The 17152-nt window shown below is 40.8% G+C and overlaps 1 protein-coding gene and 1 long non-coding RNA gene across 2 annotated transcripts in view; both read left to right on the forward strand.

Annotated features, from left to right (window-relative positions):
• DNAH6 (dynein axonemal heavy chain 6) overlaps positions 1 to 17152 on the forward strand; it is a 281257-nt gene that overhangs the window by 5412 nt on the left and 258693 nt on the right. Inside the window, exons 3-4 of the mRNA XM_081596922.1 lie at positions 5741 to 5917; positions 15597 to 15859. Coding sequence (XP_081453048.1) covers positions 5741 to 5917; positions 15597 to 15859 — 440 coding nt within the window. The remainder of the gene's footprint in view (positions 1 to 5740; positions 5918 to 15596; positions 15860 to 17152) is intronic.
• Positions 9184 to 11381, forward strand: LOC145547412 (uncharacterized). Its single transcript, XR_014083816.1, has 2 exons — positions 9184 to 9961; positions 10471 to 11381. It is a non-coding gene; the product is annotated as an uncharacterized LOC145547412 (long non-coding RNA).

The raw sequence follows: 17152 nt of genomic DNA on the forward strand, positions 1-17152 counted from the left end.
TTTTTGAACTTGGGGTCTAATAGTGTGGTGAAGTCTGTTTCATTATTTGTTTCTTTCATGAAATTTCTCCTGTTCTTTTAACTGAGAATGGGTCCTCTGCTTTTTCATTTCACTTAAACTTTCTCTGTCTCTGTGAATTTAGGAGAAGCAGTTATCTAGTTGGTGTTTGAAGAAGTGTCCCTATGTAGACTCTGTGAGTCCAGTATTTTTGTGTAGTGGCTGGCTTTGGTCTGAATGCCAGCCACATCTATCCTGAGTATGTTTGCTGTTATCCCTTGATAGTAGCTGTGATAGTAGACATTGTGGTCTCCAGAGCTAGTGCTGGATGTTGGGTGAGGTCTCTTCTTTTCTCCATGGTTGTCACTGCCCTTTTGGGAAGGGTGTCTGTTCTCTAGTTATCAGAGTAGAAACCCTGAAGGTTGGGTTTAATCAGGATCCATCACCCTTGAGTATATGAAATAAAATTTGTATTTTATGGCAAGACAAGAAGAATTGAAACATAAAAAATTCTCTGCCCTTTGTCCTTCTCTCTCCTTGCACCGTGCTTTGTGTATCTGCAATATGCATCAACTAGACCTCTTTCAGAGGCAGGAATACCTGTTCAACCATAAAAAGCAACATCTCCCAGAATCAACAAGCTGCTGCTAAGTCGCTTCAGTCATGTCCGACTCTGTGCGATCCCATAGACGGCAGCCCACCAGGCTCCGCCGTCCCTAGGATTCTCCAGGCAAGAATACTGGAGTGGGTTGCCATTTCCTTCTCCAATGCATGAAAGGGAAAAGTGAAAGTGAAGTCGCTCAGTCATGTCCGACTCTTAGTGACCCCATGGACTATAGCCTACCAGGCTCCTCCATCCATGGGATTTTCCAGGCAAGAGTACTTGGGAGCTTGCTGCAGTGACCCTGGGGCACAGCAATGCAGAATTGGGGAACCACAGAGACAAACCATTGATCAGGAGTCCTGGTTGAGTCCTTTAGGGCTGGCTATCTACTATCAGAGTGAGAGGTGGCAGGCAAGCTGCTATTTTTATATACCATGGTTGTTGCCAAGGTGTTTTCTGAGTGAGCTGTTTTATTTCCCCAGACATCTGATATCAGTCTTCTTGGGAACCTTCGCCCGTAAGGCACAGTTTCGTTCACTTGAGTCCATACAGCTCCTTAAATGATAACATTCCTTCTTGAGCTCATACATGGTCACATGACCCACCGTGACAATACTTAGATCTGGATCACGTAAACTGCCAATAATATGTCATTTGATGTACATCTAATGTACATCTCTGTCTCAAAAACACTTATATAACTGTACCTTGACTTCTAACAAGTAGAAGAATTCTCAGAACTTTCTGAGGTTCTCTGTCTGTGTTATAATCCTCAAATATGTCTTGAATAAAACTTTCCATTTCTTCATTAACCAACTGACTAATTTTTCATCAACAAGTGGATGCCCTGCCCCACAGGAGGTGACTGTTAAAGCAAATGAGGCCCATATGGTCACAGTGAACCTGTGGATGGCACGTGCAGGCAGCCATGGTTCCACCCAGAAGCAGCCCATGATCATGTCTCTTTGTGTATCTGTCCCACATCTACTGTTGGTGTGGAGTGGGCTGGAGCTGGGGCCAGGGTGCTGGTGGCTGCAGGAATCTAAGTGGTTTTGCTGCCACCTGGGACCTGGGCTGCCTCTTTGCTAACCTGTCCCAGAATTGTCCTCCCCAGATCCAGCTCCAAACTGCAGTGTAGAGTGGGCAGGGCCAGAGTTCTGCTGCCAGAAATAAGCAAAACCTGTATATTCCTGCCTCTGGTATGTCTACCAGGGACTCAGAGCCTAGCTGCTGTGTGTTTCTGTGGCTCCACTTAGTGTGCACGCTGACAAAGTCCACAAGGACCAGACCTGCCCCCACCCTGTGTGTGCATGCAAAGGGGTCCAAGGTTTGATCAGGATCACATGCTAGGCCTTCCAGGCTATCTCCCTGCAGGTAGATGGAGTCCTCTGCCAGGGTATGTCTGTCTAAGACTTGGCACTTTGCCTTGGTGAGCCTGATATGGTGTGTACTTGGAATTGGGAAGTGTGGTATGGCAGCAGTGACCAGCAGTGGTCTCTATCTGCCCTGACAGTAAGTCAGCACACCCACACTCCTCCCAAGTCAAATTAGCCTTCTCCAGGCCCTCTATCTGTCCTAGTGGACCTCCCGGCAGGCCAGGGGGTTTCCCGGGGTGAGGGTCTGACCTTGTGGAACTTCTCTCCTTTGTGGATCCCTCCCAGGGGTGCCAGTTCCATCCAGCATGCCATTCCCAACCCCTCCTCTTTCTACCCCTTTACCTGGAGATCTTTCTTGCAGCTTTGGTTGTGTAGATCTTCTGCAAGTTTCCAACTGGTTTTCTGTGAGACTCATTCCACCTGCAGATGGACTTTTGATGTGTTTGTGGGAAGGTGAGCTCCATGCCCTTCTACTCTACCATCTTGATCCCCCTCTAACATTTTGTTTTTAGAAGCCCCAAAGTGGAAACAACCACAATGTCCATCAAGAGATGGATGAATAAATTGTGGTGTTTCTACACTATACGATACTACTCAGCCCACAAAATAAATGAATTATGGATGAAACAACATAGAGGAATCTCAGCATAATTAATTATGCCAAAAGATGGTGGGCAAAAAATGCATACTATTTTATTCCATTTACATAAAAGTCTGGAAAATGCAAATTAATGTATAATGATGCAAAGCAGATCAGTATTTGCCTAGGGAAGAATATTGTAAAGAAACCTGAGAAGGCTCATGTTTGAGTTCTGTTCATTATTTTACTGTTTCATATATACAATTGGGTTGGCCAAAAACATCTTATGAAAAAACTAGAACATAAATATATATATATATGTATATAACATGACTTTCAAATTATGTCAACATATCAGTTTGGACACTTTAAATATGTACAGCTTGTGTGTGTGTTTGTGTGTTACTTGCTCAGTTGTGTCCGACTCTTTGAAACCCCATGGGCTGTAGCCTGCCAGGCTCCTCTGTCCATGGAACTCTCCAGGCATGAATACTGGAGTGGGTTGCCATTTCCTTCTCCAAAGTACAGCTTAATGTAGGTCTATTATATCTCAGGGAAGCTGTTAAAATAATTTAAACTGTTAAAAAAATTAAATTCACATTTCCTTGATTGTCTTATACTAACTTTGTTTGCAAAGTCCTTGTTAAAATTTAGATCAAAATAAGATATATGCACTAACTGGTTGATATTTTTCTTCTAACTGGTTGATATTTCTCTTAAGTCTCTTGATTTATAAATTCTCCATCAACTCTTTTATTTTTTCCTGGGAAAAAATTTTAATTGGTAAAATTTGGTTATTTGTCTATATAGTCCCATAGTCTAGTTTTGTTGGTTGCATTCCCACCATGGTAGCTAACCTATTTCTCTGGTTCTTATATTTCCTATATGTTGGTATTTAGGTCTAGAGTCTTGAGTTTGATTTTCTGGGGCTGAATACTTCCATACCAAGTGCAGTGTTATTTGATTAAACTGGCATATAGAATCTGGTTGTCTCTCTCTTTTTTCTTCCAGTTTTATTGAGATATAATAGACATAAAGTACTGTATAAGTTAGACATCAACAACACAGTGATTTGGCTTACATACATCATGAGATGTTTACCATGATAAGTTTAGTGAACAGCCATCATTTCATATGGATAAAAAATTTAAGAAAAAAATTTTTCTTATAAAGAGAACCCTTAGGACTCTTTTAACAACTTTCATATGTAATACACAGCAGTGTTAATTGCATCTATCACCTTGCACATTACATCCATAGTACTTATTTATCTTCTAACTGGAATTTTCTTGTATTTTATACACAATTTTTAAAGGTTACACTCCATTTACAGTTATTAAAAAATATTGGCTCTATTTCCCATTTTGTAAAATATATTCTTATAGCCTAACTTATACCCAATATTTTATACCTCCCACTCCCCTCTGTGTTGCCCCTTCAGCCCCACTGATAACTACTGGTTCTCTATATCTATGAGTCTGCCTCTTTTTTGTTATATCCACTCAGTTCAGTTCAGTTCAGTCACTCAGTTGTGTCTGACTCTTTGTGACCCCATGAACTGCAGCATGCCAGGCCTCCCTGTCCATCACCAACTCCCAGAGTCCACCCAGACCCATGTCCACTGAGTCAGTGATGCCATCCAACCATCTCATCCTCTGTCATCCCCTTCTCCTGCCCTCAATCTTTCCCAGCATCAGAGTCTTTTCCAGTGAGTCAGCTCTTCGCATCAGGTGGCCAAAGTATTGGAGTTTCAGCTTCAACATCAGTCTTTCCAATGAACACCCAGGACTGATCTTTAGGATGGACTGGTTGGATCTCCTTGCAGTCCAAGGGACTCTCAAGAGTCTTCTCCAACACCACAGTTCAAAAACATCAATTCTTCTGTGCTCAGCTTTCTTTATAGTCCGACTCTCACATCCATACATGACCACTGGAAAAACCATAGCCTTGACTAGATGGACCTTTGTTGGCAAAGTAACGTCTCTGCTTTTTAATATGCTATCTAGGTTGGTCATAACTTTCCTTCCAAGAAGTAAGCGTCTTTTAATTTCATGGCTGCAATCACCATCTGCAGTGATTTTGGAGCCCAGAAAAATAAAGCCAGCCACTGTTTCCGCTGTTTCCCCCTCTAGTTTGTTGTATTTTTGGATTCCACGTGTAAGTGATATCATGCAGTATTTGTATTTTTGCCTGACTTAATTCACTTAGCATAATACCCTCCAAGTTCATCCATGTTGCTGCAAATGGCAAAATTCTATTCTTTTCAATGGCTGAGTAATACTCCATGGTGTGTGTGTGTGTGTGTGTGTGTGTGTGTGTGTGTGTATTGATGGGTTCTTAGGTTGCTTCCACATCTTGGCTATTGTAAATAAAGCCTTAGTGAACATAGGGTGCATATATATTTTTGAATTACTATTTTAATTTTCTTCAGATAAATACCCAGGAGTGGAATTGCTGGGTCATATGGTAGATCTTTTTTGAATTTTTTAAAGAATCTCCATACTGTTTTCCATAGAGGCTGCACCAGTTTACATTCCCACCAGCAGTTTTCTCTTTTCTCTACATCTCAGCAACACTTGTTATTTGTTGTCTCTTTGACAACAGTCATTCTGACAGGTGTGAGGTGATATCTCACTGTGGTTTTGATTTGCACTGTCCTGATGATACTGAGCATCTATTCATGAGCCTGTGGGTCATCTGTACTTCTTTTTGGAAATAAGTCTATTCAGATTCTCTGCCCATTTAAAAAATCAGGTTGTTTGGTTTTGTGATGGCCTTCAACCAGTTATGGCTATAGAAAGTAAACAGTGACTTTTGGGTAAGTTGGGAGGAATGTATGATCCTTCCCACGGTAGCTGTTGTAGTGAATGGTAGGGGGTTCGTATTGAAGAATTAGTGAGTATGTCATTTCATGCTTCTGCACTCTTTCTGTCATAACATCACCCTCAGAAGTATTCATTGGTGTATAAAAGGCAGAATTAATGGAAACTAAGTAGAAAAGTCTTACTCATGCAGCAGGCCATGGACAGACTGGTGGTAGCTGCTATAATGATTGTGGCCTAGATAGGAAGTAGTCCTGGACGGTGATCAATTTCCAACTGAGCCAGAACCCAAAGGTAGTTACGAATAAGACAAGTTCACATTAATTTTTAAGAGATTAACATGTTTCTTTATTTTCCAAAGCCGGTGCTAAAAGTCCACCAAGATCGTAAAATGCCAGATTACATATATGAACAGAACCGAAACCGGTTAATTGCTTCTGGTATCCTAAAACCTCCAAGAAGTCCTGAAAGAAAAACTTCTGCCAAATCTCTTGTTCAGTTTCTTGAGCATGGAGAGTCTGTAAAAAAGAAAAAACAGGTATAGTATTAAAGTGCTTCATTGATTCTTTCAATTTTAGTTTCCTACAGCATTGGTAACTTGAGTTAACATGAGTTAACCTTTTAACTCATAATGATAGTGGCAAAGTCTTTTTCTATTAGGTTATATTATGGATTTGGGCAACATATCTCCCAGTTCTTCCTATTTAAGACAAATTTGTCAAGCAGAGGTTAATACAACATTGTAAGTCAACTGTGCATATGTGTTCAGCCACTTAAGTCATGTCTGACTCTTTGCCACCTCATGGACTGTAGCCAGCCAGGCTCCCCTCTCCATGGGATTTCCCAGGCAAGAATAGGATAAAATCATAAAGGAAAACTTTCATTATCTGTACACTGTCTTCTGATGTTCTCTAGAAGACATGTTAAAAGAAGACATAATAGTGTTTTGAATGTTATTATAACTTTTATGAAATTTTCATCATTATTCCCCCAAATCTTTGAAGACTTTGGTGAAGGGCAATAAAATAGAAACTGAACCAGCTAGAGAGACAACTTTTATAATTGGTGAGAGTTATAGAATGGGGAAGGAATAAGTGGATAGTAGGTCTGGGGCAAAATCACTAGAGCCTGGCTTTACCCGAATACCTTTAGATATTTAACAAGAACAACAAAAAACAGAAGTGAGAGAAAATATGGAGGACACACCTGCAATAAAAATACCAATAGAGCCAAGAATTCTCTGAGCTTTTTATTGAGAGGATCTTTCAGTGCCAGCTGTCTCTTTCAGGCTTTAGGCTGGATCGCTAGGAATGAAGAGTTGAGGACAAGCTGTGTCCTTGAGAATTTTAGAATCTGGAGGTGGGAAATAAACAAGTAAATACTTAAGCCTAGTAGAGTGTGATAAGAGCTCTCACTGATCATTTAAAGAACAAAATACATCATGACCAAGTGGGCTTTATCCCAGGGATGCAAGGATTCTTCAATATCCACAAATCAATCAATGTAATACACCATATTAACAAATTGAAAAATAAAAACCATATGATTATTTCAATAGATGCAGAGAAAGCCTTTGACAAAATTCAACATCCATTTATGATAAAAAAAAAAAAACACCCTCCAGAAAGCAGCAATAGAAGGAACATACCTCAATAAAAGCTATATATGACAAACCCACAGCAAACATTATTCTAAATGGTGAAAAACTGAAAGCATTTCCCCTAAAGTCAAGAACAAGACAAGGGTGCCCACTCTCACCACTACTATTCAACACAGTTTTGGAAGTTTTGGCCACAGCAATCAGAGAATAAAAAGAAATAAAAGGAATCCAGATTGGAAAAGAAGTAAAACTCTCACTGTTTGCAGATGACATGATCTTCTACATAGAAAACCCTGAAGACTCCACCAGAAAATTACTAGAGCTAATCAATGAATATAGTAAAGTTGCAGGATCTAAAATTAACACATAGAAATCCCTTGCATTCCTATACACTAACAACAAGAAAACAGAAAGAGAAATTAAGGAAACAATTCCATTCACCATTGCAACGAAAAGAATAAAATACTTAGGAATATATCTACCTAAAGAAACAAAAGACCTATATATAGAAAACTATAAAACACTAGTGAAAGAAATCAAAGAGGACACAAATAGATGGAGAAATATACCGTGTTCATGGATCAGAAGAATCAATATAGTGAAAATGAGTATACTACCCAAAGCAATCTATAGATTCAGTGCAATCCCTATCAAACTACCAATGGTATTTTTCACAGAACTAGAACAAATAATTTCACAATTTGTATGGAAATACAAAAAACCTCGAATAGCCAAAGCAATCTTGAGAAAGAAGAATGGAACTGGAGGAATCAACCTACCTGACTTCAGGCTCTACTACAAAGCCACAGTCATCAAGACAGTATGGTACTGGCACAAGGACAGAAATATAGATCAATGGAACAAAATAGAAAGCCCAGAGATAAATCCATGCACCTATGGACACCTTATCTTCGACAAAGGAAGCAAGAATATACAATGGAGAAAAGACAATCTCTTTAACAAGTGGTGCTGGAAAAACTGGTCAACCACTTGTAAAAGAATGAAACGAGAACACTTTCTAACACCATACACAAAAATAAACTCAAAATGGATTAAAGATTTAAACGTAAGACCAGAAACTATAAAACTCCTAGAGGAAAACATAGGCAAAACACTCTCTGACATAAAACCACAGCAGGATCCTCTATGACTCACCTCCCAGAATATTGGAAATAAAAGCAAAAATAAACAAATGGGACCTAATTAAAATTAAAAGCTTTTGCACAACAAAGGAAACTATAACCAAGGTGAAAAGACAGCCTTCGGAATGGGAGAAAATAATAGCAAATGAAGCAACGGACAAAGAATTAATCTCAAAAATATACAAGCAACTCCTGCAGCTCAATTCCAGAAAAATAAATGACCCAGTCAAAAAGTGGGCCAAAGAACTAAACAGACATTTCTCCAAAGAAGACATACAGATGGCTAACAAACACATGAAAAGATGTTCAACATCACTCATTATCAGAGAAATGCAAATCAAAACCACAATGAGGTACCACTTCACACCCATCAGAATGGTTGCTATCCAAAAGTCAGCAAGCAATAAATGCTGGAGAGGGTGTGGAGAAAAGGGAACCCTCTTACACTGTTGGTGGGGATGCAAACTAGTACAGCCGCTATGGAGAACAGTGTGGAGATTCCTCAAAAAACTGGAAATAGAACTGCCACATGACTCAGCAATCCCACTGCTGGGCATACACACTGAGGAAACCAGAACTGAAAGACACGTGTACCCCAGTGTTCATCGCAGCACTGTTTATAATAGCCAGGACATGGAAGCAGCCTAGATGCCCATCAGCAGACAAATGGATAAGGAAGCTGTGGTACATATACACAATGGAATATTACTCAGCCATTAAAAAGAATACATTCGAATCAGTTCTAATGAGGTGGATGAAACTGGAGCCTATTATACAGAGTGAAGTAAGCCAGAAAGAAAAACACCAATACAGTATACTAACACATATATATGGAATTTAGTAAATCAGTAAAGATAACCATGTATGTGAGACAGCAAAAGAGACACAGATATATAGAACAGTATTATGGACTCTATGGGAGAGGGCGAGGGCCGGATGATATGGGAGAATGGCATGGAAGCATGTAAATTATCATATGTGAAATGAACAGCCAGTCCAGGTTCAATGCATGATACAGGGTGCTCGGGGCTGGTGCACTGGGATGACCCGGAGGGATGGGATGGGAAGGGAAGTGAGAGGGGGGTACTGGAAGGGGAACACATGTACACCCATGGTGGATTCATGTCAATGTATGGCAAAACAAATACAATATTGTAAAGTTAAAAAATAGATAAATAAACTAACTTAAATTAAAAAAATAAAGAACAAAATAATGGAAAACTGAACAGAATGGACACTTATATCTAGTGGCCAGAGTGACCATTGGTGGAAGAAAAACTATGTTAAGGGATTGTACTAAACTCAGAGGAATGAGTGGAAAGTTAGCAAGGCAGATAAGATGGGACAACTGTGGACTTGAAAGCCAGCTGGAAGAAGGCTCACCCATGGGTTTGGTTGAGATCATCTTGAGAGAATATCATATAATAAATTGCATGAACTGTGTGTGTATGTGTGTGTGTGTGTGTGTGTGTATGTGGTCAGTCGCTCAGTCATTTCTGACTCTTTGTGACCCCATGGACTATAGCCTGCCAGGCTCTTCTGCCCATGGAATTCTCCAGGCAAGAATACTGGAGTGGGTTGCCATGACCTCCTCCAGGGGATCTTCCTGATTCAGGTATCAAACCCACATCTCTTGCATCTCCTGCATTGGCAAGTGAAATCTTTACATGAAATTGTATAACTTTGGTTAATTTGGTTCCTGTGAAGTAGAGAAAATGAGATATTTTAAGTGGGGTTGAGAAAGATCTGATTGTTAATTAATCCATTTGATATAAAGTAGGTTGAATTTTAAAAAGAGAGATTATGCATACTATTAGATATAGGAAGTATAAAAAACAAGGTCTTACTGTATAGCAGAGGGAACTATATTCTATATCCTTTGATAAACCATAATGGGAAAGAATATGAAAAAGAATACATATATGTTTAACTGAGGGCTTTCTTGATGGCACTAGTGATAAAGAACCAGCCTGCCAGTGCACGAGATATAAGAGACTCAGGTTCAATCCCTGGATGGGGAAGGTCCCCTGGAGGAGGTCATGGCAACCCACTCCAGTATTCTTGCATGGAGAAACCCATGGACAGAGGAGCCTAACGGGCTACATTCCACAGGGTCACAAAAAGCCGGATACAACTAAAGAGATCTAGCATGTACACACATATGTATAACTGAATCACTTTGCTGTCCAGTAGAAGTTAATACAACATTGTAAATCAACTGTGCATACATGCTTAGCCACTTAAGTGTGTTCGACTCTGCAACCCCATGGACTGTAGCTGGCCAGGCTCCCCTGTCCATGGGATTTCCCAGGCAAGAATACTGGACTGGGTTGCCATTTCCTTCTCCAGGGGGTCTTCCCAACCCAGGGATTGAACCTGCATCTCCTGCATTGGCAGGCAGATTCTTTACCCCTGAGCTACCATGGAAGCCCCCCAAATCAACTACAAAAACAATTTTTTTGAATTAAAAAAATTAAAGAGAGATTTTGTGCACATCTGGAATGAAGGAAGCAAATGGAAAGGAATATGGTACGGGTTATGTTTGGTTGTAACTGTAACTAAGTGAAGAATTCAGTAAAGAGAGTTTGAAGGGAAATGTGGAAGAAAGGGAATATTTCATTTAAAAGAAGGATATTTATTTTGAAAAATATTTATTTTTCTGGGTATTGATTTCTCAGAATGAGTTTAGAGTGGATATGTAACAATGAGGATTTCCTGGGAGATGAAGGAAGGAAAGAAGGAAGGAAGGAAGGAGGGGAGGGAGTAAATGAGGAAGGAGGGAGGGAGGAAAGTTGAAGAGTTTACTTCTGGTAATTAAGGAAGATTGATATCAGTTGGAGAAGGAAATGGCAGCCCACTCCAATACTCTTGCCTGGAAAATTCCATGGACAGAGGAACCTGACAGGCTACAGTCCATGGGGTCACAAAGAGTCAGAAATGACTGAGCACATGAACACATTGTCAGTTGGACTGGGCATCCATCATAGAGAATTATGATAGCTCTTCTACATTTTATTTCCCTCCCCCAACCCCTGCAAAATCCAAACTTGTGTGACTGTTTAAATGGAATGACATCTTCACACTGAGTTACATAATTAGAAATAAAATGTAACTATGTAGGCCTATTGAATGCCTGATGAACTATGAATGGAGGTTCGTGGTATTTGTACAGGAGACAGGAATCAAGACCATCCCCAAGAAAAAGAAATGCAAAAAAGCAAAATGGCTGTCTGAGGAGGCCTTACAAATAGCTGGGAAAAGAAGAGAAGTGAAAAGCAAAGGAGAAAAGGAAATATATACCCATTTGAATGCAGAGTTCCAAAGAATAGCAAAGAGAGATAAGAAAGCCTTCCTCAGCGATCAATGCAAAGAAATAGAGGAAAACCATAGAATGGGAAAGACTGGAGATCTTTTCAAGCAAATTAGAGATACCAAGGGAACATTTCATGCAAAGATGGGCTCAATAAAGGACAGAAATGGTAGGGACCTAACAAAAGTAGAAGATATTAAGAAGAAGCAACAAGAATACATGGAAGAACTGTACAAAAAAGTTCTTCACGACCCATACAATCACAATGGTGTGATCACTCACCTAGAGCCAGACATCCTGGAATGGGAAGTCAAGTGGGCCTTACGAAGCATCACTACGAACAAAGCTAGTGGAGGTGATGGAATTCCAGTTGAGCTATTTCAAATCCTGAAAGATAATGCTGTGAAAGTGCTACACTCAATATGCCAGCAACTATGGAAAACTCAGCAGTGGCCACAGGACTGGAAAAGGTCAGTTTTCATTCCAATCCCAAAGAAAGACAATGCCAAAGAATGCTCAAACAATTGCACTCATCTCACACACTAGTAAAGTAATGCTTAAAATTCTCTAAGCCTGGCTTTAGCAATACGTGAACCGTGAACTTCCAGATGTTCAAGCTGGATTTAGAAAAGGCAGAGGAACCAGAGATCAAATTGCCAACATCTGATGAATCATTGAAAAAGCAAGAGAGTACGAGAAAAACATCTACTTCTGTTTTATTGACTATGCCAAAGCCTTTGACTGTGTGGATCACAATAAACTGTGGAAAATTCTGAAAGAGATGGGAATACCAGATCATCTGACCTGCCTCTTGAGAAACCTGTATGCAGGTCAGGAAGCAACAGTTAGAACTGGACATGGAACAACAGACTGGTTCCAAATAGGAAAAGGAGTACGTCAAGGCTGTATATTGTCACCCTGCTTATTTAACTTATATGCAGAGTACATCATTAGAAATGCTGGGCTGGAGGAAGCACAAGCTGGAATCAAGATTGCTGGGAGAAATATCAATAACCTCAAATATGCAGATGACACCACCCTTATGGCAGAAAGTGAAGAAGAACTAAAGAGCCTCTTGATGAAAGTGAAAGAGGAGACTGAAAAAGTTGGCTTAAAGCTCAACATTCAGAAAACTAAGATCATGGCATCCAGTCCCATCACTTCATGGCAGATAGATGGGGAAACAGTGGCTGACTTTATTTTTCTGGGCTCCAAAATCACTGCAGATGGTGATTGCAGCCATGAAATTAAAAGATGCTTGCTCCTTGGAAGGAAAGTTATGACCAACCTAGACAGCATATTAACAAGCAGAGACATTACTTTGCCAACAAAAGTCCGTCTAGTCAAGGCTATGGTTTTCCCAGTAGTCATGTATGGATGTGAGAGTTGGACTATAAAGAAAGCTGAGTGCAAAAGAATTGATGCTTTTGAACTGTGGTGTTGGAGAAGACTCTTGAGAGTCCCTTGGGCTGCAAGGAGATCCAGCCAGTCCATCCTAAAGGAGATCAGTCCTGGATGTTCACTGGAAGGACTGATGTTGAAGCTGAAACTCCAATACTTTGGCCACCTGATGCAAAGAGCTGACTCATTGGAAAAGACTCTGATGCTGGGAAAGATTGAGGGCAGGAAGAGAAGGGGATGACAGAGGATGAGATGGCTGGATGGCATCATTGACTTGATGGACATGGGTTTGGGTGGACTCAGGGAGTTGATGATGGACAGGGAGGCCTGGCGTGGTGCGGTTCATGGGATGGCAAAGAGTCGGACACGACTGAGCGACTGAACTGATTGTTGAAAAAATCTTTCACTTAGAATGCAGTATACTTTTTTAAGGGATATAATAAAGAAAATAAAAACATTTCTTGTTAAAGTATTAGCAGTCTTGTCTCATAAAAAAAGTTGATCACAGCTCACGTTGAAACATTGGGACAAAGCAATGTGTATTTTCTCCGATTCTGGCATCTGGTTTGGCCTCCTCTTTATATAAGAAAACAGTGCCTTTGCTACTATCCTCGGTCAGTAAGTGAAAGAAGCACGTTTTATCTTTTGAGTTCAAAGATGTATGTCCTTTAGCTCTAAATCTCCCAGGATTGTGTTCTGAAGCTCCTACTCAGTGGGGTATTTAATCAGAGATGGAGAATAATAACCTCTATGAATACACATCTTTCCGGGAAGTTGTTCCAGGGGGCTTATGGTAATAACTCTCTTGTGGAAATGGCAGCTTCTACTAACCATGCTAATAGACAATAAATATGTCATTTATATATGAACCTCATTTATTCATCCAGAGAAGGCGATGGCACCCCACTCCAGTACTCTTGCCTGGAAAATCCCATGGACGGAGGAGCCTGGTAGGCTGCAGTTCATGGGGTCGCGAAGAGTCGGACACGACTGAGTGACTTCACTTTCACTTTTCACTTTCATGCATTGGAGAAGGAAATGGCAACCTACTCCAGTGTTCTTGCCTAGAGAATCCCAGGGACGGGGGAGCCTGGTGGGCTGCCGTCTATGGGGTCGCACAGAGTCGGACACGACTGAAGCGACTTAGCAGCGGCAGCAGCAATTGTTCATCAAAGCGAGTCTGCAGTGGTGAGTCTTTTATCTTAAAGCCAGTCAGTCCTGTCAGAGAGACGAAGGGACGACTGTTGGAGTTGATGTCACATTTCCTCAAACACAGTCATCAACCTCCTCCTCAGGAAGAGAGGATTTGTGACGCTGTCCCAAAGGGGCAGGAGCAAAGGAGCGGGGGTGGAACTAAGGGCAGACAGTGGGACCCAGGAATTGGAGCAAAGCTAAAGAGTATGAGCCTTGTGGGCTACCGTCCCTGGGGTTGCAGAGAGTCGGACATGATTGAGCGCGTATGCAGGCACTCAAGTATGTGAACGTGGGCGGGCTTGGCCTTGGGGCTCCAGTTGAGGTCTAGGACCAGCAGCATCCGCATTTCTTGGGAGCAAGTGAGAAATGCAGAATCTCAGGCTCCGCCCTCCCACTGGCTGGCAAATCTGCATTTGAACAGAAAGCCCCGGGGAAATTCACATGCTCACTGACCTGTGAGAAGCACTGACTCCAGAAAAGCAACTGTAAGTTAGTTATATATCTCCTCCTCTAAGGCTATGACATATTGATTCCCAATACTCAATGTACCAACCCTTCACAGTCACTAAACAATAGTTTATCATGAGTTATGATGGCAGTGGTCCAAAATGTCACTCACAGGAAAACATCAGTGTCGTCAGAAGGAAGAGGATGGTGAAGGGAAAGGCCATGGTCGGGGAGATGCAGAGCATGAGCAAGGGGAGTGCTGGGCTCCCATGAATACCAGGAAGCTGGGAGCATTGTGATGTGAGAAACACTGAAAAAGGAAGGGGAGAAGGCAATGGGAGTCGTCGCTGGGGCGGTTTGTGAGAGGAGGGCAGATATCTGGGGAAGGGTGCTGACAGGGATCTATCACTGCCAAATGATAATTTGAAATTTTTCAGTTAAAAAATGCTTGCCTTTAAGACCTAGACATAGGCAGTGTAGTAATTAGTCCTGGAGGTTAATAGTTGTCACTTATATATAGTAACCACCCCCCCCCCCCGCCCCAAAGCTCATGTTTTTTACTTGGGTTTTATTTTTTATTTTTTAAATAAGTTTGTTTATTTACTTATTGGCTGTGCTGGGTCTTCGTTGCCACTCGGGCTTGTCTCTAGTTGTGGCAAGCAGGGGCTACTCTTTGTTGCAGTGCGACCCCTTTTCTTGCGGTGGCTTCTCCTGTTGTGGAGCACAGGCGCTAGGGTGTGCTGGCTTCAGTGGTTGGGGCTCATGGGCTCAGTAGTTGCGATTCCTGGGCTCTAGAGCGCAGGCTCAATAGTTGTGTCTATCAAGGTCCGTTGCTCCTCGACAGTGTGGAATCTTCCTGGACCAGGGAGGGAACCCCATGTCTCCTGCTTTGGCAGGCGGGTTCTTTACCCCTGAGCCACCAGGGAAGCCTCTATTTCTTAAATTAATTTTTATTGGAATATGGTTGCAAAGCAGAAATAGAGACACAGACATAAGAGAACAAATGTATGGACACCGAGGGATGAAGAGGGAAGTGGAATAAATTGGGAGATTGGGATTGACATATATACACTTGATACTATGTATAAAAAAACTCACTTTTTGAAAAATTGGCTTTGTTTAGATCCAGAGGCCCTCTGCTGACTCGTGGTCTCCGTCTCCTGCTAAACTGTCACGTACCAGCATTGGAAGAAGAGGCCTCTACAAGACCAATTCCTTAACTTACCCTAAGTACTATTTCCATGACCGAGAAGAAGTCATTAAAGCCAACATTCGAGATCCCTTGCAGATCATTAAAATAATCCGTGAAAATGAACACATCGGATTTCTTTATATGGTCTCCGCAGTGCCAAGATCTTCCATTGAATACGATACATATAATCTGAAGTGAGTTCTCTTTTATGAAGCAATTTATTTAGCAGTAAAAATTACAAATAAGGTTGCAAGTGTTATCCATAATCAATTGGGTATCAGTGATTTACAGGATAAATTATAATTTTGGTTATCATCCAATGACAAATGAATCTTAATCACAACAGTTTTACTTATTTACCCATTTATCTTTACTTATAGACTTTTGTGGAGTGGTATACTGCTGTGCTTTTTATATGTTATATTAATATAATACCATTTTCTTTAATCAGTATTACAAACAATTTTGATATTTTGTGATTACTGAGAAAAGAAGAGGGCATGCATTAAAAAATGGATGATACATGATTTTTTTTTACTTGTCACTTCAGCTTTCCTTAATAGAGTAGAAATAAAGTTTTTTAAAGTAAAATGAACGATAATTTCGGGTATTTATATAGATTAATAGTACACACACACTCACATATACTCTCTATTGTTACTGAACACACATTTGTTGTTGAAATAATTTGAAGAGTCACCCAAATGTGAGTCTATGAATTGATTTAAAGTTAAGCACAACAGGCAAATAGGGCTTAAAGGTGATGCTGGCCTTCCTCTATGGTTGTTTGCACACGTGTGTACTAAGTCACTTCAGTCGTGTCTGACTCTTTGCGATCCTATACACTGTAGCCGTCCAGGCTCCTCTGTCCATGGAATTCTCCAGGCAGGAATACTGGAGTGGGTTGCCATGCCCTTCTCCAGGGGATCTTCCCACCTAGGGATTGAACCCACATCTCTTATGTCTCCTGAATTGGAAGGCAGGTTCTTTACCACCAGCGCCATCTGGGAAGCCCATGGTTCTTTAGTTGGAATGAAGACAGTTGTTGAGATGGTCTTTCCTTGAAGGTGATTGGAGTTGAGCTTTGCCACCAAATTCTTTGAGCTGCCTTCCCCAGTCTCTGCTGAACAGGAAGATAAAAGTTTCTTCTAGGAGTTCTCTTCTTCCTTACTCAGCACTGTAGTTTTTTTTGCTTTTTAGAGGTTTTTTGTTTGTTTTGGGGGGTTTTTTTGGCCACACCCCATGATGTGTGGGATGTTAGTTTCCCCACCAATGTTGTTTTAGTTTCTGCTATACAACAGCATGAATCAGCTACATGTATACATATGCTTTTCTTAAAATAAGAGACATACTTGTTTTTTTAAGATGGCAGAATTAACATACAATGGAATATAAAGCCATTTCATGTAAAAAAAAAAATCCCTTTAATAGTATTGTTATTCCATCAGCACCTTACTATTTTTTTTCTAGTTTTTGGTAAGTTTTTG

Source organism: Giraffa tippelskirchi, chromosome 4 (genome assembly GCF_054371585.1).
Source record: "Giraffa tippelskirchi isolate mGirTip1 chromosome 4, T2T-mGirTip1v1.2.pri, whole genome shotgun sequence".
NCBI classification, from domain to species: domain Eukaryota; kingdom Metazoa; phylum Chordata; class Mammalia; order Artiodactyla; family Giraffidae; genus Giraffa; species Giraffa tippelskirchi.